General features: G+C 43.9%; 1 protein-coding gene across 1 annotated transcript in view; it reads right to left on the reverse strand.

Moving 5' to 3' along the window:
- LOC118097624 (A.superbus venom factor 1) overlaps positions 1–24943 on the reverse strand; it is a 62644-nt gene that overhangs the window by 19364 nt on the left and 18337 nt on the right. The window contains exons 15-25 of the mRNA XM_060269009.2: positions 24659–24788; positions 23242–23313; positions 21392–21592; positions 19502–19613; positions 17692–17777; positions 17421–17560; positions 15282–15491; positions 7366–7432; positions 4889–4975; positions 3331–3534; positions 981–1056 (exon numbers count right to left, since the gene is read on the reverse strand). Of these exons, the coding sequence (XP_060124992.2) occupies positions 981–1056; positions 3331–3534; positions 4889–4975; positions 7366–7432; positions 15282–15491; positions 17421–17560; positions 17692–17777; positions 19502–19613; positions 21392–21592; positions 23242–23313; positions 24659–24788 (1385 nt within the window). The remainder of the gene's footprint in view (positions 1–980; positions 1057–3330; positions 3535–4888; positions 4976–7365; positions 7433–15281; positions 15492–17420; positions 17561–17691; positions 17778–19501; positions 19614–21391; positions 21593–23241; positions 23314–24658; positions 24789–24943) is intronic.

Here is a 24943-nt window from a genome sequence, read left to right on the forward strand (position 1 = left end):
TGAAAATAGGGACATCCTATTCTATTATTTAGGGACCCATGTGGCGCTGTGGTTAAACCACTGAGCCTAGGGTTTGCCGATCAGAAGGTCGGCGGTTTGAATCCCCGTGACGGGGTGAGCTCCTGTTGCTGGCTGGGTCCCAGCTCCTGCCAACCTAGCAGTTCGAAAGCACGTCAAAGTTCAAGTAGATAAATGGCGGGAAGGTAAACGGCGTATCCGTGCGCTGCTCTGGTTTGCCAGAAGCGGCTTAGTCATGCTGGCCACATGACCCAGAAGCTGTCTGCAGATGAACGTCGGCTCCCTTGGCCAGTAAAGCGAGATGAGTGCCACAACCCCAGAGTCATCAGCGACTGGACTTAACGGTCAGGGGTCCCTTTACCTTTACCTTTATTCTAGTATTTATTATTATTGAATTATTATTATTAATACCCCGCCCACCTGACTCGGATGCCCCAGCAACTATGGGCAGCTGCCAACATACATAAAAACATAAGAAGGCATTAAACATAAAAATAACTTTCCTATACAGGGCTGCCCAGATGTCTTCTCAAGGTTGCATAGTTGCCTAACTCCATAACCTCCAACATTTCTCCAGTGAAAATAGGGACATCCTAAGGAAAATTAGGACATTCCAGATCAAATCAGAAACTGGGACGCCTTCTGTAAATCTGGACTGTCCCTGGAAAATAGGAACAATTGGAGGGCCTGCTCCCTCGATCCACCAGGTCATATCCAATTGGGAAGTTTTAATAAGCCAAGAGGGGCAACAATTGAGGAGACATATTACTGGCAGTGGAAGACAGGAGTGCCTGGCGTGCTATGGTCCGTGGGGTCACGAAGAGTCAGACACGACTAAACGACTAAACAACAACAACATTATTGGCCACATTGCTGAAGGACTTTGTCCATGTCATCAGGCTGCAATCAACATTTGGAAAACCCATCAGTGTTATATACTGCCAAATGAGTACTGCCTTTACCAAGTGCTACTTTCGCGGTCTTTAAAGGCAGCATAGGAGTCGTCTTTTTTCCTGTACGTCATCTGCTGGGTATAACCTAGAAAGGAAGGAAGAGAAACAGAACTCTGAAATGCTGCTCCAGCAGCTTAGACCAGGGGTCGGCAAGGCTTAAGCAGCCTGGGCCGCTTTACTCCCCCGGAGATCTCTCCACAGGCCAGATTGTGGGCGCCTTCTGGCGCAGAGGAGGTGTCTGCGTGTGCGTGCGCATGTGTAGACACAATTTCCAGCATAGGGGAGGCGTCTGTAGCTTCCTATGGGCTGCAGCCGATAGGAAGCCCCGCCAGCAGGGCCGTCTTAAGCACATCCAATGCTGTGGCGCAAAGGTCCCTCCGGCGCCCCCTCCCTTTCCCAAAATTTTGCCTGGGGCGGAGGGCTGCCTGACTACAGCCCGCTGCCGGCGCTCTCGCTGCTGCCCAGCGGCCCAAGGAGCAGGAGGCGGTTGGCACGCTGCCGACTGTGCCCCGAGAGTGATGGGGTGGACCAGCCATTACTGGTGACATGGAGGAGGCCCCTCGGGAGCCGCTCCCGATCCCACCGCCGCCGCTCCCGATCCCACCACCGCCGCTCCCTCGGGTGACAGCGGCTCGGCAGGCAGGGGATTCCCACGGCCAAGGGAGAGGCGGCGAAGAAGGAGCCATAGGGCTTTGTGGCTCATTGTGCCTCGCCAATGCTGGGGCGCCCCTGAGAGGCCGGCGCCCTGGCGCAACGAGCCACTAGCCCCTATGGGAAGGACGCCTCTGCCCGCCAGCGCCGCAGAAGTGAGTCCCCGAGCCACGCTGCACTGGTTTAGCGCAGCACACAGGGACTTGCCGAGCAGGCGGCAGGTTCAGGGGTGGCTCGGGGGACGCTTAAACCACCCCCATGGGCCGTATCTGGCCCCCAGGCCTTAGGTTGTCGACCTCTGGCTTAGACAAATGCATCCAGACGGGCAACTGGCACTCGCCCTGCACAGAAAGAAACTTTGCTCTATCCCCCTTTTATTTAATTGCTGCACTGCCTCATCTGCTCTTCCTTTGCATATGCCTTTTTCCTTGGGTCCTTTTCAGCTTTTGCTTCTGGTCTCTTTGTAGCTTCAGCAGAACACCAGTTGAGGAACAGGGTTACTTTGCCCCATCAGGACCTTAACACAGAGCAGAATAGGCACCGCCACTATGAGGCATAGGCAGTTGAGAAATGGGCAGTTTCCTTCTTGTTATCTTAGGATTCTCCAGATGAGAAAAAAGGGAGATGGAAATTCCTAACCTTGTAAATGGGTATGGAGGCAACTCAAGTAGCCTTTAGAAATTTCTCAGAAACCATTACCAGAGGGTACCCATTCTTCAATAGAATATTATTATCAGTGCTTTTTTCAAGGGGGGGGGGTGCGTACCCCTAAACATTTTGTGAATCTAACGGGAGAAGAAACTAAAAAATTTAGTTTCTTCTCTAGCACGGTGAATCGTCAGTTCTGTTGCTACCCCTGATGGCGGCCTCATTTCCTGTCACAGTGTTTCCTGAGTCTCAGACGAAAGCAAGCGTTTAATGTGTGAAGTAGGGGTTGGAATCTAGCAGAGGAATCGGGAAGATGTTCGTGCACACAACCTCATGCCAAAGGGGAAGTTACTGTGAGCTGTAATATGAGGTAATGCATATTTTTTGTACTTTTGTCCATTTGCTGTATTTATTTTCCCCAATTTGAACTATAAAATGGTGGTTTTCTTGAGTCAAAATGAGAGTATCCCTAAACTTTTTTAAAGAAAAAAACACTGATTATTTATTTATTTATTTATTTATTTATTATTAAGCCCTTCATCTGAAGATCTCGGGGTAGCTCACAAGATAAAAATACAGGATAAAAGCACAAAATAAATAGTTACAACAAAAACAAAACAAAACAGAACAATAACCCTCCTTCCCACAAACATATTTCAAAGGCTGTAGAATATGAATCAGTCCAAGCCCAAGACCTGGTTGAAGAGGAACGTTTTTGCCTGGCACCTAAAGATGTATAATTAAGGCACCAGATAAACCTCCCTGCGGAGAGCATTCCACAAATGGGGAGCCACTGCAGAAAAGGCCTGTTCTCATGTTGCTGCCCTCCGGACCTCATGCGAAGGAGGCACATGAAGAAGGGCCTCACATGATTATTACAGTGTCTGGGGCAGTTCATATGGGGAGAGGCTGCCTGAAACCTGTTGTAAGTTCTGTGGCACTCTTGATCTAGGAGGGTCCTGAACTCAGTGTTTCTATGGATGAACAACTCAATAAGCCATGGACAGACCTTTGCATGAGCTGGAGGAAGAACAGCTCTGGAGACACTCGATTGTCTTACCTTGCATGATCTGATTGATTGCATCAGAGCGGCGATGCATCCCAAGCTTCTCCCATTGCCCTGTGGTGTCGAGGTAGTGGGTGGCAATAACCGATGGTGTCATGGTGATCATGTTCTGCTCCCCACAGCCAGAGGGTGTTACAATGAGGTCCTTCAGTTCGGTCCCATCAATTGAGTCTTCAACAATCTGAGCCACGGGGTCTCCTGGCCAAAAAAAGAATGATAGCAAACATGTGAACCCAAGCATGCAGTAGGGACTTGCGTGGGTTGCAATCTTAGCCTTGCTGGATTGTAAGTGTGGGAGATAAGCAGTCAAATCTAACAATCCATTTTCTTGCTAGTTAGCATGTGAACGGGTTGTGACCACAGAGCTGCGTTGCTGATAGGCAGACTCAGACCATAGGAAGGTAATTGGTAGAAAAGGCTCTGTGTGATATCATTTCCCCTTCCTGTCCTGGGAGGAAAGAAAAAACAATGAAGTATCAGCAATGGAGACAGACGTCTTCCCACTTGCTCCAGTATTAGGCTCATACCTGAAGGTGTTATTGCTGTAAACACAAGTATTTTACCTGCATTTATTTTTACTGCTGTTGTTTCTAAGGACGAATGCTGGACTGTGAGTAACCTGCAAGCTTTAAACTTAAATTTCAGTCTGTAGCCTGTTTATTTGACATTTGGGGCAACATAGTGAGAGATCAGCCCAGCGGCTAATTCCTATGCTTTCAATTAAACCACAGGAGATGGGATTTAAACTCTGCTCAGCCTCCTGCTCTTAAATGCAAGTGGTAAGCTGATCCTTTCTGTCTGCTAACACACACACACACACACACACACACACACACACACACACACACACACACACGTCTGTAGGGGAATAAAATATAGTTAATTATATTCCCTCACCAACCTAATAAAACCCACCAGTAAGCATGGACGGCTCTTTGCAGACTTGCCTCCTTCTTCCAGCTAGTTTTCTTTTCTGCCGGCCTTGTCTCCTTTGCATCAAGGGCTGGTATAATTAGCTACCAAGCTTAATTCAAGGGTTATTCCCTTGAAAGCCTTAAAGCTTTTTTTCCCACCTGCCACACTCACTGAGATCAGCAGAGGAGGCTCTGCCTGCTGTATGGTCTATCACTTCAGAAATGCTCAGAGAGCTTGCCTCAAGAGCATATTCCTGGGGCTGGTGGGTTGCTGAAAGGGGCAAGTCAGTTCTGCAAGCCTAGACTTCTGCATGTCGAAGCACACTAATGGTCAAAATTGTGGAAACCTTTTTGAAAAAGTGTATTCCTGAGGTTTGAATGAAGGAAAGCTACTGCATATCAACCCCTAAGCAAGTTGTGCTTCCTTTTTCTGGTTATTTGGCTATAATCTTTGATAGAACACAGAAAACTGACCAAACTTTGTTGCATTACATTCTTCATTAAATTATCTTTCCATTGATATATAATTTTATGGTATTCCTCCAAAAGAAAGTGGTGTTATGAGCCATCAAACCTCAGAAATACACTTTTTCAAAAAGGTTTCCACAATTTTGGCCACTACCGTAACTAGCACTTACCCTGAACACTAATTTTGGTCTCAGGATCTGTGCCAGGAATGATATCTTCTAAACTCCTAGCTTTGACCCAATGTTCCTGGACTCCATCTGAAAAATGGGAAGAAAAAGAGGAAAATTACAAGGAGGCAGAAACATTAGTTGCTTGTTGCTTCCATATTAAACTGTTTTAGTGTTGCTTTTCCACATCCTTTTCTAAAAGTGGCATTAAACCAAGAGGTTCCACGCAGGAACTTCATAGAAAACCAGAGGGGTGTTCACACATTATATTCTGTATACCTACTATACGTGTACAATAAAGCCCTGTCAGGACATTATGAAGCTAAGAGGGACAGCGATCGGGCAAGCTGATCGGGTGCCTGGGGCGGCACACATGCCCTGCACCCAGGGGTGAGGCCAGCCAGGGCAGGACCCTCCGTGGGGCCTCCGAGGAGTCTGTCTGCCTCCTCCCAGTCAGTCGCCCTACAGCTGAGAGGGGAGTGGCAGGTGGACCGTTTCGGGCAGTGCGGAGCCTGTAGGCACCCAAGCCGCTGCATCACTCCCAGGAGAGACGCGTGGCTCGGGTGTGCTGCAGGCCCGCGGTGAGTGCCGCCCGGCATTTTGTCACACACACACCTCAGTGGTGACACCTGGGGCAGTCCGCCCCCCCGCCCCCCTTCCTCTCCCCCGAAGAGGGAACATGGGCATAGAAGGGCAATTGATTTAGTCATGCCCTTGAGGACATGCTAATTCTCCGTACTCCTTATGCATAGAAAATGAACTTCTGAGAGCCTTTATATCAGGCATCCCCAAACTTCGTCCCTCCAGATGTTTTGGATTACAATTCCCATCTTCCCCGACCACTGTTCCTATTAGCTAGGGATCATGGGAGTTGTAGGCCAAAACATCTGGAGGGTCACAGTTTGGGGGTGCCTGCTTTATATTGATCGAGGCTTCCCATTTGATTGAAAATCCTCATCTTCCCACTTAGCTGGATAACACCCGAAGAGGGCTAGATTCTGGATCTGTTTGCGCACGTTCAGTTAGGAACACTCATGTGTGTTCCTATGAAGGGTGGGGAAGAAATTTGATTCAGTTCACAATATATTTTACACATGTAATTTGTAAAACCACATAAGAACCAAAACACTTTCCTTCAAAACATGCACTTTTCTGAAAGTATGATGTATGATTTTACAGCACCATAACTGTCTGACATTTTTTTAAAATAGCAATAATTAAAAGGTTGATGACCAAAATATTACCGGGTCATAAAATGGTGGCCATCATGCATAACAGTGAATGTTTGCTGAGCTTTAAATAGACCCACCGACAGTATATGTCAAGCTTCCTCAACCTCGGCCCTCCAGATGTTTTGAGACTACAATTCCCATCATCCCTGACCACTGGTCCTGCTGGCTAGGAATCATGGGAGTTGTAGGCCAAAAACATCTGGAGGGCCGAGTTTAAGGAAGCTTGGTATATGTCATACTCACAGAAATAGGATACTGGAGGCAGGGGGTAGCAAGATGTGAATGGAGCTAATGTCATATTGATTCCCTGTAAAAGTGGCCAAAGAATGGCAATTCTAGGGGAATTACAAATTGCATTTTTAAAATCAAAACTTGGAAGAACGGGAGGCAGAGGTTTTCAATGTTTTGTCCCAGGACAACAAATAAATACTGGTTCCTGAGCAAAGTAAACACATGAGACCAAAGTCCTACACAACAGGGTTTCTGCATTTAAAAATTTTCAGTAGTGCACAGATCCATAGCCTCAGAATGTAAGAAACCAAGTCAAACTATCTGTCCATCAAGTCCAATGTTGCCTGCTCTGATGGGCAGCAGCTCTCCACCTTATCTGGCACAAGTCTTTCCCTATCACTTGCTACCTGATCCTTTTAACTGGGAACTCCATGGACAGTTCCTAGGACCTTCTGCGTACAAAATGCAAAATATGTCCTGGACCAGGCATCCCCAGACTTCGGCCCTCCAGATGTTTTGGACTACAATTCCCATCTTCCCCGACCACTGGTCCTGTTAGCTAGGGATCATGGGAGTTGTAGGCCAAAACATCTGGAGGGCCGCAGTTTGGGGGTGCCTGCCCTGGACGGTTAAGTCCAGTCAAAGGCGACTATGGGGTTGTGGCGCTCATCTAGCTTTCAGGTCAAGGGAGCCGGCATTTGTCCATAGACAACTTTCTGGCTCATGTGGCCAACATGTTTAAACCGCTTCTGGCGCAACGGAACACCATGACAGAAACCAGAGCGCATGGAATGGTACCTATTTATCTGCCGATGAGCTCCTCCCCTTACATAGAGATTACTTCCTCTGTGCTCAGAACAATCTCCACAAGAGAAAAGAACTCCTGTCTGAAATCTTCCAGACAAAATGATACCCGTTTTCCCTAGTAAGCAAGTGAAAGAGCTGGGCAACAGAGAGGTGGTTTTCCAGGGATGAAGAAAGAGAAGGAAAAGAGAAGCCCTGAAGAATGAGGGTTACCGCTGTTCCCTTGCGTAGCTGGATCCAGCTCAATGACAGTCACAAGTTTTTTCTGCATCCCTTCAGGCTGGGGCAAGAAGAACAGAACAAAACAAGTCTCACTGCAAATATTACTTAACATGGCAGCAAAGAGCAATTCAAAAAGGCAGCAGGACAGGGCAAACATATGCAACAGATCTAGCTTCTGTTGCAAATGCAGTATGATTCAGTCACATGTTTGTGCCTGGATATAACACAGGAAGAGGTTCAGGTCAGCCCCATAAATCCCCAGTGGCTAAGGCATTGTAGCAATCCTGAGTTAGGGGTCCATAATCCCTCATCCATAGGCAGCACCAACCTGTCCTTAATGGTGCTTTGCCACCACAGCTGGATAGTAACAGATTCCATTCCGGCAACTCTTAGGTCAGCCCTGATGTCCTAGGAAGCCCACCTGTGTCCTAGCAAGGGGACAGAGCCCACCAGGAGAAGGGAGAGCTCTTTTCAGACCATGAGGTACTTGTGAAAAGCATCCTCCTCTACGGGAGTAATCTAAATTTGGGGAATCCAAATGGCACACCCTGCAATGCGCTTTCTCTCTCTCTCTCTCTCTCTCTCTGGTTGCTCCCGTTTATTTACAATTCAAAACATTCTCTGTCTCCAAACTAAACGCCCAGTTAAATTGAAACTGCTCCATGCCTACTCTACCCCTAGCTGCAATCGGCCACGAGAGATTGTAGGAAGCCATGGATTGTAGGAACATGGGGCCTAGCTTGGGAGGAAGCTATCTATCTCATTTCCTCACTCGCTCCTTCTCTTTTTTTTTTTTTTTGAAAAACCTTTATTTACTTATAAAATTACATAAAGTAAAATACATAAGAAAATACATACAAAGCACATATTATTCAGTTACAAAAACAAAGCAAAATACATATAACAAATAAACAGTATTTTCGAATTGTACCGTTATAAGGTCGGCCTCCGAATCTCGATGGTTGAGATTTGATCTTTACAGTTTTTTTTTATAATCTTGAACCAAGAGGCTCGAAATATAAAAGCCAAATAAGAAGAAAGCAGAAGCGGAAAGAAGACAAAGGAGAGGAAAGATCCCAGGTAAGGCAATGATAAGGGAAGGAAAGGAGGGGGTAAGACAAGGGGGGATAGGATAGAATAAAAGGGGAGGGAAGACAGGGGGAGGAGGGGGGGGAGAAGATCCCAGGTAAGGCAATGATAAGGGAAGGAAAGGAGGGGGTAAAACAAGGGGGGGTAGGATAGAATAAAAGGGGAGGGAAGACAGGGGGAGGAGGGGGGGGAGAAGGAAAGAGAGCGGGAAAGGTAAAAGTAAGGAAAATAAGGGTAAGTATGATGTAAAGTAGAGTAAAGATATGACTTCCAAACACTTGTCATCGGTTCCCTCTCATTATTATATTCTATTAAGCTTTTCCTTTTCTTATTAATTAAATATCTTATTCTATTCCCATCACCTTATTTCTTATTCTCTTGTGTCTCTCAATCTAAACATATCACTAATTTTGTGCTTATTTTTTGTTTATAAAAATATTCATCCACATATTTCCATTCCTCTTTGACTTTTTGTTTGGGTATCCTTCTAATCGCTGCGGTTAACTTTGCTAGTGTCATGTATTCAGTCAATTTCAAATACCAATCTTGAATGGTTGGGATCTTATCTCCTCTCCAATTTTGGGCGATCAGCATCCTAGCTGCTGCACACGCATAGAGTAGTATATTCCTCCTATCCGATGGTATGTTCTCCGGGATCATGCTTAACAGCATGGTCTCGGGTTTTTTCTCGAATGTAAATCTCAACATTTTTTTCAGTTCTTCATATATACTTGACCAATATGAGCTAATCTTACTACAACTCCACCAGCAGTGGAAGAAGTCTCCCAACTTCTCCTTACATTTCCAGCATTTATCTTGATTGTTTCTGTAGATTTTTGCCAATTTTGCTGGTGTAAGGTGATACCTATAAACCATCTTCCAGATATTTTCCCTTATTGTCATACATGCTGTAAAATTTATATCCTCAGTCCATAACTTCTCCCACTGCTTAACATAGATTACCCTCCCTATATCTTTAGCCCATTTTATCATTACATCTTTTACTATCTCATCTTTCATGTCCCATTCTAATAAAAATTTGTAAATTTTTGCCAATGGTTTTTCCTGATTTTCCAATAATAATTCTTGTAATTTTGATCTTTTGTCCTCAAATCCAATTACTTTATGTCCTTTAAAAATCGATTGCAATTGAAGATAATGCAACCAACTTTGGCAATATTGTTCGATTTGGTTGTATGGTTTTAGCTCATACTGGTCATTTACTTTTCTAAGCAGTTCTTTATATGTCGGCCAGTTACTCCCTTTGGGTTCCTTACTTGTTGCTGACATTTCTACAGGTGAGGCCCACCATGGAATTTTGGGCTCCAATAGGCATCTAAATTCCTCCCATATATCTAGTAGGGGTTTTTTAAATACATGGTTTGTAAATGATGTGTATTCACCTCTTTTTTCTTTTAGTAGATGTGCATGCCAACCTCCAATGTTTTTGAAACCTTCCAATTTGAGTAGCTCCAAGTCATCCAACATGAACCATTCCCGCATCCAACACAGGCAGGATGCAGCATAATACAGTTTGAGATTCGGAACTCCTAACCCACCTCTTTCTCTTGCATCCGTTAATAATCTATATTGTACTCTTGCCTTCTTTCCTTGCCAAATAAAATTATTTAGATCTTTCTTCCAAGTGTCGAATGTTTCTTTTTTTAATTTTATTGGCAGCATTTGAAATAAAAATACCAATTTCGGTAGAACCATCATTTTAATTGCGGCAATCCTGCCAGAAAGTGTTAGATTCAATCCCTTCCAATTATCCATATCTTCTTTTATTTTCCTCCAAATTTTAGCGTAGTTGTTATCAAATAATTCCACTTTGTTATTAGAAATATTGATTCCCAAATATTTGATTTTCCTCACTATCTCCCACCCACTGATCTTTTGTATTTCATCTCCTTCTTCTTTTCTTATATTTTTAATCATCAATTTAGTTTTTTGATTGTTAACTTTTAATCCAGCTACTTTCCCATAATCCAATAACTTTCTTTTCAATTTAGGTAGGGTCTCCACTGGGTCTTCCAACATTATTATCAAGTCGTCAGCGAAGGCTCGTATTTTGAACTCAGTTCTCCCGACCGATATACCCTTGAGGTCTTTGTCCATTTGAATATCTTTTATTAAGAATTCTAGGGCCCATATAAATAGTAGCGGGGACAATGGGCATCCTTGCCGCGTTCCTTTAGTTATTTCAAATTCATTTGTTATGTCCCCGTTAATAATCAACCTCGCCACTTGTTTGCTATATATGGCCTTTATTCCTTCCATAAATCTTCCTTTGATTCCTAATTTTTCCAACGCCCCCTTCATAAATTCCCATGCCAAATTATCAAATGCCTTTTCGGCGTCTAAAAATATAAAGGCAGCCTTCTTACTAGGATTCCATTCCACATATTCAAACATATCCAACAGAATCCTAATATTGGTTGACATCTTCCTTTGGGGCAAAAATCCTTGTTGTTCCTTCCCTATTATTCTGTTTAAAACACACTTAATCCTATTGGCCAGAATTCCGGCAAAAACTTTATAATCAATATTTAACAATGAAATTGGCCTGTAATTCCCTATTTCCTCTTTTCTCTCTATATCCTTGGGTATCAGGGTAATATATGTATCTTGCCATGTTCTTGGAAATTCACCTCCCTCTAAAATCCCATCTACCATTATCTTATACACTTCTTTTAATTCCTCCTGCAGCACTTTATAATGTTTTCCTGAAAGGCCATCCGTGCCTGGTGATTTCCCCAATTTGAGTTTATTTATCTCTTCTTCTATTTCTTGATATGATATTGGCTTATTTAAATTCTCCAATTCTTCTGACCTAATACTAATTCCATTAAATTTGTCTAAATATTTTTCTAATTTCTTTTTATTAATATTTTCCCCTTTATACAATTTACTATAATACTTCACAAAACAATCTTGTATTTCATCCGGGTTGGTCTTAATTTTACCCCCATCCTTTATAGCTATAATTTGCTGTTGACTTCGTCTTTTCCTTAATTACCAGGCCAATAATTTGCCAGATCTATTTCCAAATTCAAAAGTTCTTTGTTTTGCCCACATAATTCTGTTCTCTATCTCCTCATCCATTAACTGTTTTAAATTATTCTGTAGCATTTTCACTTGTGTCTTTATATCAACATTTTTCGGGTTTCTCCCCAATTCCTTTTCTTTGAGTTCTATCTCTAATTTTAGTTTCTCTAATTTTGCCTGTTTATCCCTTTTATATCTACTTTTTTGTTCTATATACAATCCTCGAATAAAGGCCTTACTAGCATCCCATACAGATGTTATGTTTACCTCTGGCGATATGTTGAGTTGAAAAAATTCCTTAACCGATTCTTTCAATTTTCTGGCAAAGACCTCATCTTCCAGCATCCTATCGTCCATTCTCCACCTTTTAATACTTTCCCTCACTTCTTTAATCTGCACCATCACTGGGTTATGGTCCGTTACCGATTTGGCCATAATCTCACATCTTTTAACCAATGTCGTTAGACCTGTGGAGACCCAAATTATATCTATCCTTGAAGCTGATTGTTTAGCTTCGGAGAAGAACGTATATTTTCTTTCCGTTGGTTGCTTAAGTCTCCACATATCTTTTAACTCGTAATTCTCAATTATTTGGAAGAATGTTTTCGGCAGCTTACCTCCTTTTTTAGTATTGCTTGATCTATCTAAATTTGGTGATACAACACCATTAAAATCCCCCACAAATATTATCTCCTCCCCATCAATAACCTCATTTAGATTTTGTTCAATTTTTTGAAAAAAGTTGGATTTACATCCATTGGGTGCGTATATATTTATCACTATTACTTTCCCTTTCGGAGTGTAGATTCTCACCCCTACCACCCTCCCCTCTTCATCCTGAAATACCTTTTCTGATTTTAAATTCCCTTTTACATATATTACTACTCCTCTTTTTTTCTTCTTCTTGTCAGCTGATACATATTCTATCCCCAATCGTTCATTCCTTAAGACTCTTTCGTGTTTTTTTACCACGTGGGTTTCCTGTAAACATATCACATTCCAATTTCCTTTTTTCAAAACATGTTCCACTCTATTTCTTTTCCTCTTACAGTTCAACCCATTTATGTTCCATGACACTATATTTAATTCCATAATTACTTTTATACTATTAAAATTGCTGTCGTTCTATATATCTATATGTATACCTACTTACGTATACGTATAGATATTCCTTTTAGTAATTTGCTTCTTTTTCTTAAGATTGTCGACTTTTATTATTTCAATAAGAAGGATAAAGAAAACTTAGTACATAAACTTATTACACAAACTTCTATAATTCAATGTTATAATCACCTCACCTCCACCCCTCAATAAGGATTACATTCAGTTGCAAACCTTTTCTTGTCAATTAACTTCAATCTTAGTTCTCTTCCTCCTCACCCCCTCCCAGCAATTCTTTCCCTGATCTCTCCAAAAAGGCTTCTGCGTCTTCTACACTCTTTATAGTTTTCCTTCTGTCTTTAAATGTAAAAGTGAGACCCTCAGGAAATTCCCACACATACCAAATCCCTTTCGTTGTTAGGGCGTCCGTCAACTTTTTATATTTTTGTCTCTTAAATCTAAATCGTTTCGGAATCTCCTTAAAAATGGCAATCAATTTGCCCTCAATCACCAAGGGTCCCTGTTTTTTCCTTTGGAGAATTTTGTCTTTTAACAGACCAGAGTTTAGAAATATGAGGCAGTCCCCGGGTCCTTTAAATTTTTTGGATCTGTCCCCTCTAACTCGGTATATCTTGTCCACATCTAATATCAAATCTTCTTCTTTAACACCAAGCCATTCTGCCAATTCTTTGCATAACTTCTCGTCAATCCTTTCACCTTGCCTTTCAGGAACGCCTCTCAAACGGAGAATTAGCTCCTTCTGTCTCATCTCTACGAGGGCTAGTTGGTCCGCCAGCTCCTCTTGCATCTTTAGTAGATCTCTCCTCTCCTTGTCATTTCTTTCTTGGGTTCTCCTCAGATCCTTGCTCTCTGTTGTTAATTTACTAATATTATCCTCTTGGTTGTTAACCTTGGTATTCAGCTCTTTCACCGCCTTTTCCATTTCCTTGTTCTTGCCAAAAAGTTCTTTAATTTGGCCGGTCAATTCTGAGATCACTTTAGAATTATTCTCTAATTTAGCCTCAACAGAATCCAATTTGTCGTTTAAAGTTTTATTTATCTCCGTGATTAGAGTTTTATTCATTTCGGTGATCAAATCCTTGACATCACCTAACGGGTCGTTATCTCCCGTAAGGGATTGGCGTTTTGTCGTTGCCGTTGCCGTCGCTGCTCTAGTTTTAGATCCCATGTTCTTCCGTTTTTTTCCAACTTTTGATGTTTCCGAAACAGGTATCCACTGATTCTCCAGATTCACTTTAATCACTTTCTTTAAGCCCCAGTCCTTTCTTTGTGGAAATCTCCTTGCACGGGCTCTAATGAGTCATTGTTCCCAGATTAAAATTGGAAACATAAAAATGAAAAAATATAAAGAGTTCCGTCTAATTTGGATCTTAATTAATGAATTCCAGATACAGCTGTCTTCACAGGGGAGGGTTTGGAGGTCGTAGAATGGTGAGATGGGGGGGGTGAGATGCCTAGATGTCATCAAGGTGTTCAGCCACTAGATGTCACTCCAATCAAGCCCTCCAGGTTCACCCCCTTCCTCAAACAATGTTTGTCTGAGCGTTTTAGCAAAAGCGGGCGGTCGCCATTTTCTTTCAATATATCCTATGCCGTCCCTTCTCTCTTCCCCCTCCTCTCCCTCTCCTCCTGCCACGTCCTCTCCTCCTCCAAGATGTTATTTAACTCTCCCTTCTTCACTCCTCTTCTCCCCTTATCTGAAACGCAGTTCCAAGCCACAAATCACAGTCCAATCCGATCGTATAACAGCCAAAAGGTCTCCCGGTGTTAATAATCTCTTTAGCGCTCAGCACTCTAACCTTTTTGTAACTCAAGTTGTGATATTCTCTTACAAGTTACGCTTAGACACAAGCAGATATTGTAGCTGTTCTTTCAGCCGGCGATACTGTGTTTCTCCGACTTTATCCTCTCCCCCCCCCCCGCCTCTCCAATCGTTCTCTTAGGCAGCGCTTTTCTCTGCTGCAAAATTTTTACTCTTTAGTGGTTAGTTTGTACTTGCTCTATTCCTTCGACCTTCACGGGGGGGGATCCCTCTTAATAATCTCTAAGTCGGTGAGTTTCAAGCGCTTACCGGGCAAGTCTACCGCGTCGCGATAATGGCGTCTGTAGTTAAAAGCTGGACTCCTCTCCGCCGCCTCCACAAAAAGTGCCGGTTGCGGAGTTCTGTCCCTCTTGCCGCTTTTTTCTCTCTTTCCGACGAAACCCCCGTACTTTCGTCGTTTGGGGGGGGCTTTGACGCTAAGCACCCTCCCGTTAAACGCCACTATCCTTTTAGTTGGGCTCGGCAAAACGCGGAGCTCCAAGTTTTCGTGACTCGCTCTCAGGGCGCCTTCACCGGAAGTCCTCACTCGCTCCTTCTCTCAAGGAGGAGTGACTCCAGGTGCCCTCAGTTCTAGAGAGCAAACCCCCTTGAGTGTAACTTGAAACCATTGGTTCAGGTCCTACCCTCCAGGGCAGGAGAAAACAAGCTTGTTCCCTCTTCCATGTGACAGTCCTTGAGATATTTGAAGTTGCCTATCATATCTCCTCTCATTCTCTTTTCCAGGCTAAACAGACCCAATTCCCAGAACCATTCCACATAAATAAGGCTTGCTTTCCAGACCCTTGATCATCTCAGTGGCCCTTCCTCTGCACAACTTGTTACGTACCACAACCTTCAGCTTCTTCTTCACGCCGTCCGCAGCGCCTCCCAAGGCAGCAGCTTTGACCTCAATGTCATGGTGTCCCAACTTTAGTGGAATGACCACAAATGGCACTGCCCTGGAGGACTGGCGTTTAATAGTGAGCATCTGTTGGTATTTTTCCTTGGCAGTGGAAGCGCTGCAGAAGGCTGGGTTGTGTATCAGCTCCACCCGCACCTGAGGAGAAAAGAGAGATGGTGTGGGGTGAAAGACAAAGAAATTTATAATAATGGATGGATTAAAAGGTCTGAAACTGGAATGTTAAAGGAGCTGGTCGGGGAATCTAGGGAACTGGTATATAAGGGAGGGGGGGGATTTAGAAGAAATTGTTATATTATAGAATAATGATGTTAGAATTGGGAAAATAGAATATTTTAAGGAAAATATTAAAGTCTAAGGGGATTTGTTAGAGATAGATTTGATTAAGATGATGTTTAAAATTGTTTAAGTTCTATTAAAAGGTGAAGAGTAAGATTTCTAAATGATGAATTATATAAAGAATTAGAATATTGATGTTAGATAGATATGGGTAGTAATGTGAGAACTGCTTAAGTTGGGTATAAATTAGACTCGGGAAGGGAGGGACGGGGAAGTCGAAGTTATTAATAAGAGTTAGTAATAAGATGGGGTTTTTTTGTCTTTTTGTCTTTTCTTTTTTCCTTTTTCTTGTTCGCTTTTTGTATTCTTTTTTCTATTTTATCATTTATTTATTTTTTAGTATTAGGCCCTATTTTATGGGAATTTAGTATAAGGAATAAAGAATGTTATGTATATTTGTATGTTGAAAAAACCTTCAATAAATATATTTTTAAAAAAGAAAGAAAAAAGAGAATGAAGTGATCCATTCTCATGGGGGGGGCAGGGATCATTCAGTCTGTGATGGGTGGGGGGGAAGGTTGTTGTTGTTGTTTAGTCGTGTCCAACTCTTTGTGACCGCATGGACCATAGCATGCCAGGCACTCCTGTCTTCCACTGCCTCCCGCAGTCTGGTACTTTAATGACAGGAAAGGTACTTGCAAACAGCCTCTGCTACCCTTCAAACGCTACATCTATGCCAACAGAGAACAAAGGGTAATTTACCAGCACACAGCCATCTCCAAAATCTTGATTGGGCTGCTTCCCCTCGTAGACAGAAAGCAACTGGAACAGGGCATTTGACAAGCTCCTCTTCAGCAGCAGAGGTCCCTCGGCTCTGGCTAGCTGAGCTCAAGTTTAAGCACAATCCAGATAAGTCTGTTCAGAGATGATTGTCCCTCTGAATGGCTGGTGTACGTGTAACTCTGCTATGGAAGCTGGAATAATTTTATTTTCCTATCCCCTGTCTAGGATACATGCTTTTCTGTCCCAGGCCCATTGCAGAGGAGTGTTCAAGCTCCGCTTTCCCCAAGACTTCCCCTCCTGCTATTTTTGCTTGCTAACTCCCTGATCTAAGGACTATCCAGTGGGAACATCTCCTTCATGAAGCAGGGTCATGCTTTAGCTTCCAACTAGGTGGCACCCAAAGGCTCCTGCTCCCATATCATTCACAGCAGGAGTGAGTGGGGGCCCTTTCCCCTGTAGGAGATGGAGCGAGTATTAAATCTGTAGATTTAGACCTAAACATCCTATCCCAAGTGTGGGGGAGAAATACAAAAGTGATCTGGTTGTGAGGCCTTTTTAGCAGCATAAAACACTTATAAGTTATTAAAGCTTAGGAAATAGGCAATTACACCTTTTTATCCCTTCTGTATGCTGTCTATTGACATCCCCTTCTTCACCTCCGTTGCAGAGAATGAACCACACATTTTTGCCAAGAAGAAAGGAAAGAGGGGGGTTTACTTACATTTCAATGCAGGCAGCACATACAGTAAAGTAACGTGCAGAAAAATACTAGGTATCGTAAAATAAAAGCTGGTAGTCTTATCTAACACGCCTGAAAGCAGGAGCTTTAGCCATGCGCATCTGGTCAGCTTGGAGGCAGCTGGCCTGAAGTGCACGTACATTTCATAACAAACAATACCAGAGCAGGTTACAGTGTAAAAATAAACAGGCAACACACAATTTGCGTAAAACAATTAAGCATGAAATCATCAACGTCAAATGCTTCTGCCAAAAGCTTGCACTTACTTTGAGATCCCGCCTCCTATAGTTGTAGAGAACAGCCCGGATCTCCACCTGTTCATTCCTCACTACCGAATAGGGTAGCCGTAGATCGATGAAGAAGTCCATCCTGACAGTTATCTCATAAGGGTCAGCCACGCAGATCCCTGCAAGGAGGGCCAACGGGAAAGGAAGCAGGTTGAAAAATCAAAAGTACTTGAACACTGCCTAGCCTAGATTTTTGTCAAGGCAGAGTGTGGCCTGGCCTCATCTCCCCAGCCCTTCTCCCCTTCTTCACCTTTTGTGTCTGAAATGCTCACAGCCAGCACCTCCCAGGTGGTGATCGAATCCTTCAGGTAAACAGGTATTGTTTTGGATGAGATCCTAGGAATAACAAGAAAGGTGCCGTGTCATACATACCTGAGTGCAGCTGCTACACAGGGAAGATAGCGGATAAGCAAATATCTGTTGGTGGCTAAGATAATGCATGTGTATTGGGTGCTATGTAAAAAACAAAAAGTTTTTTATTTTTTTAAATTACATATATTATCATATCAGTAGACATCAGAATGGAATGCAGACTCGTGCAAAATAAATCAGTTGCTGTGGAATAGAAAATACCCGATGAAAATGTGAATAGATGTTGGAATGGATTGCGGCATGTTCGGTCATCTCTGTTCTTACATATGTTGAGTTGATCAGTCCATGTTTTATTTGTTCCAGCTGACCAGTTTGGAGGAGTTCCATCCAGGTTTTACCTAAAGCTCTAGGGACCAAGCAGGAAAGGCGGTGCGATCCACCCTGGGTGTCATAACTGAGGGGGTGACAAAATGCCGGGCGGCACTTACTGCGGTGCCTGCAGCGCACCCAAGAATTGTGATGGTTGGGCGCGCACAGGCTCCATGCTGCCCAAACGGTCCACCCGCTGCCTCTTCCCCCCCCCCCCCAGCTGTAGGGTGGCTGAGTGGGAGGAGGCAGGCAGACTTGAGGCCCCACAGTGCGCCCCGCCCCTATAGATGACTTGCCCTGCCCTCACCCCACCCGTATGGGTGGCTCACCCCGCCCCTGAGCGCACCGCCCCAGGCACCCGAGCGGCTTCCTCCGCCGCTGGGACCAAGCTCTGAGACAGCTAAGACCATACTGGTATAATTCTGGTGGGCTTTCCTCATGCCTCGTGTGTGTTTGTTCTGAACCAAGTGTTTTAGTGATCATCATTCATATTAAAGCTACATCTTACACCCTGCTCTTCGTCTTTGACAAATTGTGTGATGATAGATATCAGCTCCACACAAACTTAGCGTTCAAAGTAGGACTAGCTAGCTCACGTGGTGCCATGCAGCTGTTTTGGAGTACAACTCCCTTCATTCCTGACTATTGGCAGTGCTGGCTGAGGCTCATGGGAGTTGGAGTCCTGCATATCTAGAGGTAACCGCATAGGTTACCCCTGCTCTAAAGAATCCTGATAACTGTAGCTTTGGTGAAGGTGTTGAAGACTATCTTGTCAAGGCTTTAATAATAATGATAATGATTTATTATTTATACCCCGCCCATCTGGCCAGGTTCCCCCAGGCACTCTGGGCGGCTTCCAACAAAATATTAAAATACAGAAATCCATCAAACATTAAAAGCTTCCCTGCCTTGAGATGCCTTCTAAAGGTCTGGTAATTGTTGTTCTCTTTGACCTCTGGTGGGAGGGCATTCCACAGGGTGGGTGCCACTACCGAGAAGGCCCTCTGCCTGGTTCCCTGTAACTTGGCTTCTCGCAGTGAGGGAACCACCAGAAGGCCCTCGGCGCTGGACCTCAGTGTCCGGGTAGAATGATGGGGGTGGAGACGCTCCTTCAGGTATATTGGACCGAGGCTGTTTAGGGCTTTAAAAGTCAGCACCAACACTTTGAATTGTGCTCGGAAACGTACTGGGAGCCAAGGCTTTGGGAAGAAGAAATTATTGTCAAGCTAGCTAAACAGCATAATCCTCTCTCTTGCACTGTGTGTGTATACTTGAGTTAAATGGTACTTGCTACAAGTAAATGGATATAGGATTGCAGCCTAAATCTGTAGAGCAGACACTAGGCTCCAAAGGAGAACCTAGCCATTACAGCTTTGTACCCTTGATCATTAGGAGGTGCCGTCAGCTGTTCTGTTCGCCATAACCAGCTCTCTGGAAACTGAGTCCTAGAAGTGATATCTTCATCAGCTAAGAAATCATCCTCAAAGTCACCTGGGAAAACAGGAGACAAAGACTTAGCTGCAATGGCCTTTGTAACTGTGACGTCCCTGCAATAAGTGGCCAAAACAGACCCAAAACTTGACTTCTGGCTTCGTTCTCATTCAGAAGAGCAGCTTCAGGAAAAGGCCACCATCTCAACATGCTTGGCAGGCTAATGCTTATGGCCTCGGCAGCATTCACATTGTTGGACACCACAGTCCTGCTATGGAAGGGCAGCTGCAAAGGCCCCACTATGGCCCCTGCCACTGGTATAAGGAAAACCCTCCTGGATCAGGCCCCACTAGTCCAGCATTCTGTTCTCCCAGTGGCCAAGCAGAAGCCTGTGGGAAACCCGCTAGCAGGATTCAAGCACAAGGGCCCTCTCCCCTCCTGTGGTTTTCAGCAACTGGTGTTCAAAAGCATTGCTGCTGCCACCATCTGTGGAGGCAGGGCTTAGCCTTTAGGGCTAGTAGCCACTGAAAGCCCTATGATCCTCCGTGAATTTGCCCTATCCTCTGTTAAAGCTATCTAGGTTTGTGGCCAGAACTCCATCCCTGCAGCAGCAAGTGCCAAAGTTTAACCATGTGTTGTGTGAAGAAGTACTTTATTTTATCTGTCCTGACACCTCCCACATTCCATTGTTTGCACAGCATTCGGAGCTGCGCAACAGAGGCATCGGGCGGCACAATGCTCAGGGCTGTGTGTTGGAGGTGAAAGTTTTAATTTAGTCCCTGCGACATTGGGTTGAGCGGGTGAACAAGAGAAGTGCTCCCCCCTAAAATAAGCTCAACAGCCTTGGGTTCCAGCACCTCTTTTTCTAGAAAAAAAGCCCTGAGCAAAACTATAAGAGATTCTTGAGGCAACAGAATGGGCTAGATCACTGCAGACTGCAGGAGGTTTTTGTACATTCTTTAATACCCATTGGCTTGAGCTTTGTTTTGTTTTTTAAGAACTCTTTGCATGTAGAAAAATTTGTACAGTCGTACCTTAAAAGTTGAATGGAATCTGTTCTGGAAGTCTGTTCAACTTCCAAAATGTTCAGAAACCATAGCATGGCTTCCGATTGGCTGCAGGAAGCCGCAGAAGCTGTGCACGATATCCGGCTTCCGAAAATCATTCAAAAACTGGAACACTCACTTCTGGGTTCATTCAGGAGCCGATTTGTTCGGGAGCCAAGGCATTTGAGGTCCAAGGTACGACTGTACTTGCGGGGAGTTTTTGTAGTGGGAAGACATTCAAAAATGGCACACACACACCCTCTTGAGGTCAAAAATAGTAGTCTATTCTACCACCTCAGGAGTTCTACTAATTTTTCTGCATGTATAGACCAGGCTTAAATCAAGACACACACCTTGAACTCCTTCCCAGAACTGCTATGTAGCACCTCCTTTCCATCAAAAACCTAATGTCCAATTGTTTCTATGAGGCTTTTGGTTTAATCTAGAGATGCTCCTCTCCACCTGAAACAAGGCCCAAAAGGGCGCAGCTGCATTTGTGAATGCCCTTGTGTCTTCTCTTCTCATGTCCTTCTGCCTTCTCTTCACTCCTTTCACTCTTCTCTCATTCCCCTCCCTTCTGTCAAATCTGCAGTCTCCTCAGACCAGGGCCCAATCTTTCTGCTTATGTAAAGTGTCGGATAGGGCAATGGGATCACATAAGCAACAAAGGGTTTTGCAGCCCTTCCATAGTGTCCTGAGAAACTTACTTACCATCTCCCCAATAGTGTGCCTCTGAATTATTATTATTATTATTATTATTATTATTATTATTATTATTAGAAATCTACTTGCTTCTTGCCAATATCAGTTCTTCATCCCGCTCGTTCTCATTCAATATGTCTCTCATGTAGCGGCAACATTCAAGGAAAACATTCTGGCACTCAATCTGATCCACAATGTATTGTATACGCTTTTCACAGCTGTAGCCCATGGGGTTCTCATGCATGCCATCTTCACAGCACTTCCTTAGTGTCCGATTCTGAAATTGGCCAGCTGAAATATGCAAACAACATGTGAAATATCAAATAATGTTTCCCATGCCTGTGTTGTTCTGCTACTCGTAACAGGCATCATAAGAAAGCTGCTATCTTATTCTATAGTAAGAATGTAAGGATGTTGTCATGCTGTAGTTTGTATGGCTGCCAATAGGAGGCAGGCAGTCTAAGGAGGCATACAAGCTGGCCAAGTGAGCACTCGGGTAGGCCAGGCAGTGAGAACCACAAGAAGGTGCTATCATGCTCTCCTTGTCATCACTGCTGCCACTGGCAGAAGCAATGGAGGGGATTCTTTCTGTGTCTCCCCCCCCCTCCAGTGGTGGCAGTGACTGGAGATTGTGGGTATGAGGGGCTAAGGTAAACTGTGAGGAGATGGGGGTTGAGTGAGGTTTAAAGGAATTGGGAGGGATGGCAAGTGGGGCAGGGATGATTGGGGATGGGGGGTAGGTGGGGATGGTGAACAAGAAAAGCAGATGTGCAGCCCCTAGTGCAAATAAATGCTATGAATGTTATTGTTTTGGATTCTCCTGATGACATACCTGCCAAGTTCCTGTCTGAGAAATAAGGGACCGGACCGGAAGTAGCAGACCGGAAGTAGCGCTGCCGCCATTTTGGAACTGGGCGGAGCATGCTCAGAAGCGACTTTTGATGCTGCTTTGCCCAGTTCCAAAATGACCACCACGCCAGAAGTCGCACTACAGCCATTTTGGAACTGGGCAGAGCTGCATCAAAAGTCGCTTCTGAGCATGCTCCGCCCAGTTCCAAAATTGCCGCCACGCCACAATAAACCGGGGGGGGGACAAAAAAATCCGTTTTTTCAGCTGGGAACAGCTGGAAAAATGGGGGTTTCCCGGGGAATACGGGAGTCTTGGCAGCTATGCCTGATGATGGTGAGATATGGGAGCGTATAAGGCAGCGTTTCTCAGCCTTGGGTCCCCAGATGTTGATGGACTACAACTCCCATCATCCCTAGCTAGCACGACCAGTGCTCAGGAATTATGGAAGTTGTAGTCCAACAACATCCAAGGCCCAAAAGTTGAGAAAGGGTGGCATATGTTGGGAATGCCTGAAAGGGTGAAGCTGTTGGATGGGGAATAAAACTTTGCTCAGAGGAATCGCGTTTTAGGGAGCCTAAAGGCTAAGTATTGATTTGTTAGCCACTGTAGAGTGAATTGATTCTGACCAAGTGGCTCAGCAGAATCAGGAAGCTGTTTTGACACAACTCCAACCCACCATCCCTCCTGAGGAAAGAGGCACTGAATCTCTTTCTGAAGCCTCTGAGGTCAGGTCAGTTAAAATCACGTCTCCAAGTTACAATATTTCCCCCCCCCCCTCTTTTGGAACTCAGCAGTATCTAGGACTAGTGCATAACAATAAATGTTAATGCCTACTGTCACTCCAAAACAAATGAACGGAGCAATGTTAGTGTAGGAAATCATTGTTAAATATGTTCTGGGTTCAGAAAGAGTGTCATTAATTTCATTGGATTTATTTAAAAAGTTGGCATTGATAAGGTTCATTAATACTTGTGTGAAAATCAATGGGTTCATTTGGTGGCTGAATGAGAGATTTTGGAGACGAGCTGGAATTCATGTTCAATGATTGCAAAATTCTACACTATTCTTGCCTTTGCCATGCATCACATACCTTTACTTGCTTTAGATTCAATGAGCTGCACAGAGCGGCGCCGGCGTCTTGCAGGCTGAGGGCACTTTGGATCTGGAGTAGAAAAGGGAGAAACAAAAACTAAGTGTTTGGAACTGAAATAAGATATTGGTGCCGCTGAATTCTAATTCCTATGGAGACTGACTTTATGCATGTTTACGTAAAAGTGGTTCCCATCGAGTCCAATGGCGCTTACTCCCATGTAAGGCTTAACTACACGTTACACATCTGACAATGAACTCCTGATAGCTGCCCTTTCTCATTAAGACATCTTACAGGGGGTGCAATGTGGAGTATTGCTGATTGTCCTGATTGTTGAAGCTATTTCTTAGAAACAGCAGTCTTCGGTGATTTGTCACGTGTATTTCCATACCACACAGTGGGGAGTAGTGGGACTGTTCTTTTTTTAAAATATTTTTATTGGATTTTATAGACAGGGGGGGGAAGAAAAAACATGGAAAAATACAAAATACAAAAAAGGAAACATATAAGGCAATTTCAACAAATCTTATTCCCCAAAATTCTTCACATATCAATAACAATAAAAAAGAAAAAGAAAAAAAGACAAAGATAAGAGTAAAAATAAAAAATTCAACTCTATAACTTCAAATCTAAACATTTCGGACTTCCTCATTCCCCCTTCTTGAGTTCTAAGTATTACACTAACTCTTGCAGTTCCCAATTCTAAAATCACATTCTTTTTTCTAGGTTGTAACTTCTTTATTGCTAATAACCCTTCACACTTCACATTACTATTATTTAACTACTAATCTCTACCCTTTACCCAAAAATATTCCAATTTATCTATCAAAATCTTTTACCCCCTATTATTCCCACCCACAAAACAAAGTCTATCCCCCTTTCCTTGAAATCAGAGGCATCAGCCAGTTCCTTAATACATTCCGAATTCAGACCATTTTTTTATCAATCAATACAAAGTAATACAGGACTCCCTCAACCCACTCCTAATCTGTCCCAATCCAAGTTTTGCCGAACCCTTTCCCCCCTCTTCTGTAATTCCCACACTTTATTTCCATTCTCAATCTCTCTCACTTTCTGCCCCCCACCTACTTGCTTCCTCCCCTCTCTCACTGGGGTATTAACCTTTTTGTTCCCCTTTTGGGGGGGCTTTTGAACTCCCGCCCTCCGCTGTTTCACCTCTCCCACCAGTGAAACAGTGGTTTTTTCTTGATTCCCTCCCTGTTCCACCTTGGTAGTGGGATAGTTCAGTCCAAGAACCTGCACACACACCCTCTGCCTGGCATCCTGGGGGATAATCTGCAGACAATGCCATGCTAGCGCTTGAACCAGAAAAGAGCCCTGCTCTTTGGTGAAAGGTCTTTCTCACACTGGAACTCCTTTGCCATCTCACCGGCACCAACACCCTCCCCAATAATACCTGATCTCTGTTGCGTGGAAAGCTTATTGCTGGTCACTAGGGCAAGTCCAGCATCTTCAAACACACCCAGATTGTTCCTGCCACTGCCGGCTGTACATCCAATGTCACGCTTTTCCACTGAGTCCCATATCTGACATGGAGTAGGCACAGTATGAGAGGGGGAAATAAATGAATAAGTTAAGGAGAAATGTAAGGTGAATGGTTAATGTACATTACAATCCACCATTGTGCACATTCTACCAGGCCTCATGGAGAATGGGCACATAATTCTTACATGAAGAAGTA

The sequence above is a fragment of the Zootoca vivipara genome, chromosome 15 (assembly GCF_965207765.1).
Source record: "Zootoca vivipara chromosome 15, rZooViv2.hap1.1, whole genome shotgun sequence".
Lineage (NCBI taxonomy): Eukaryota > Metazoa > Chordata > Lepidosauria > Squamata > Lacertidae > Zootoca > Zootoca vivipara.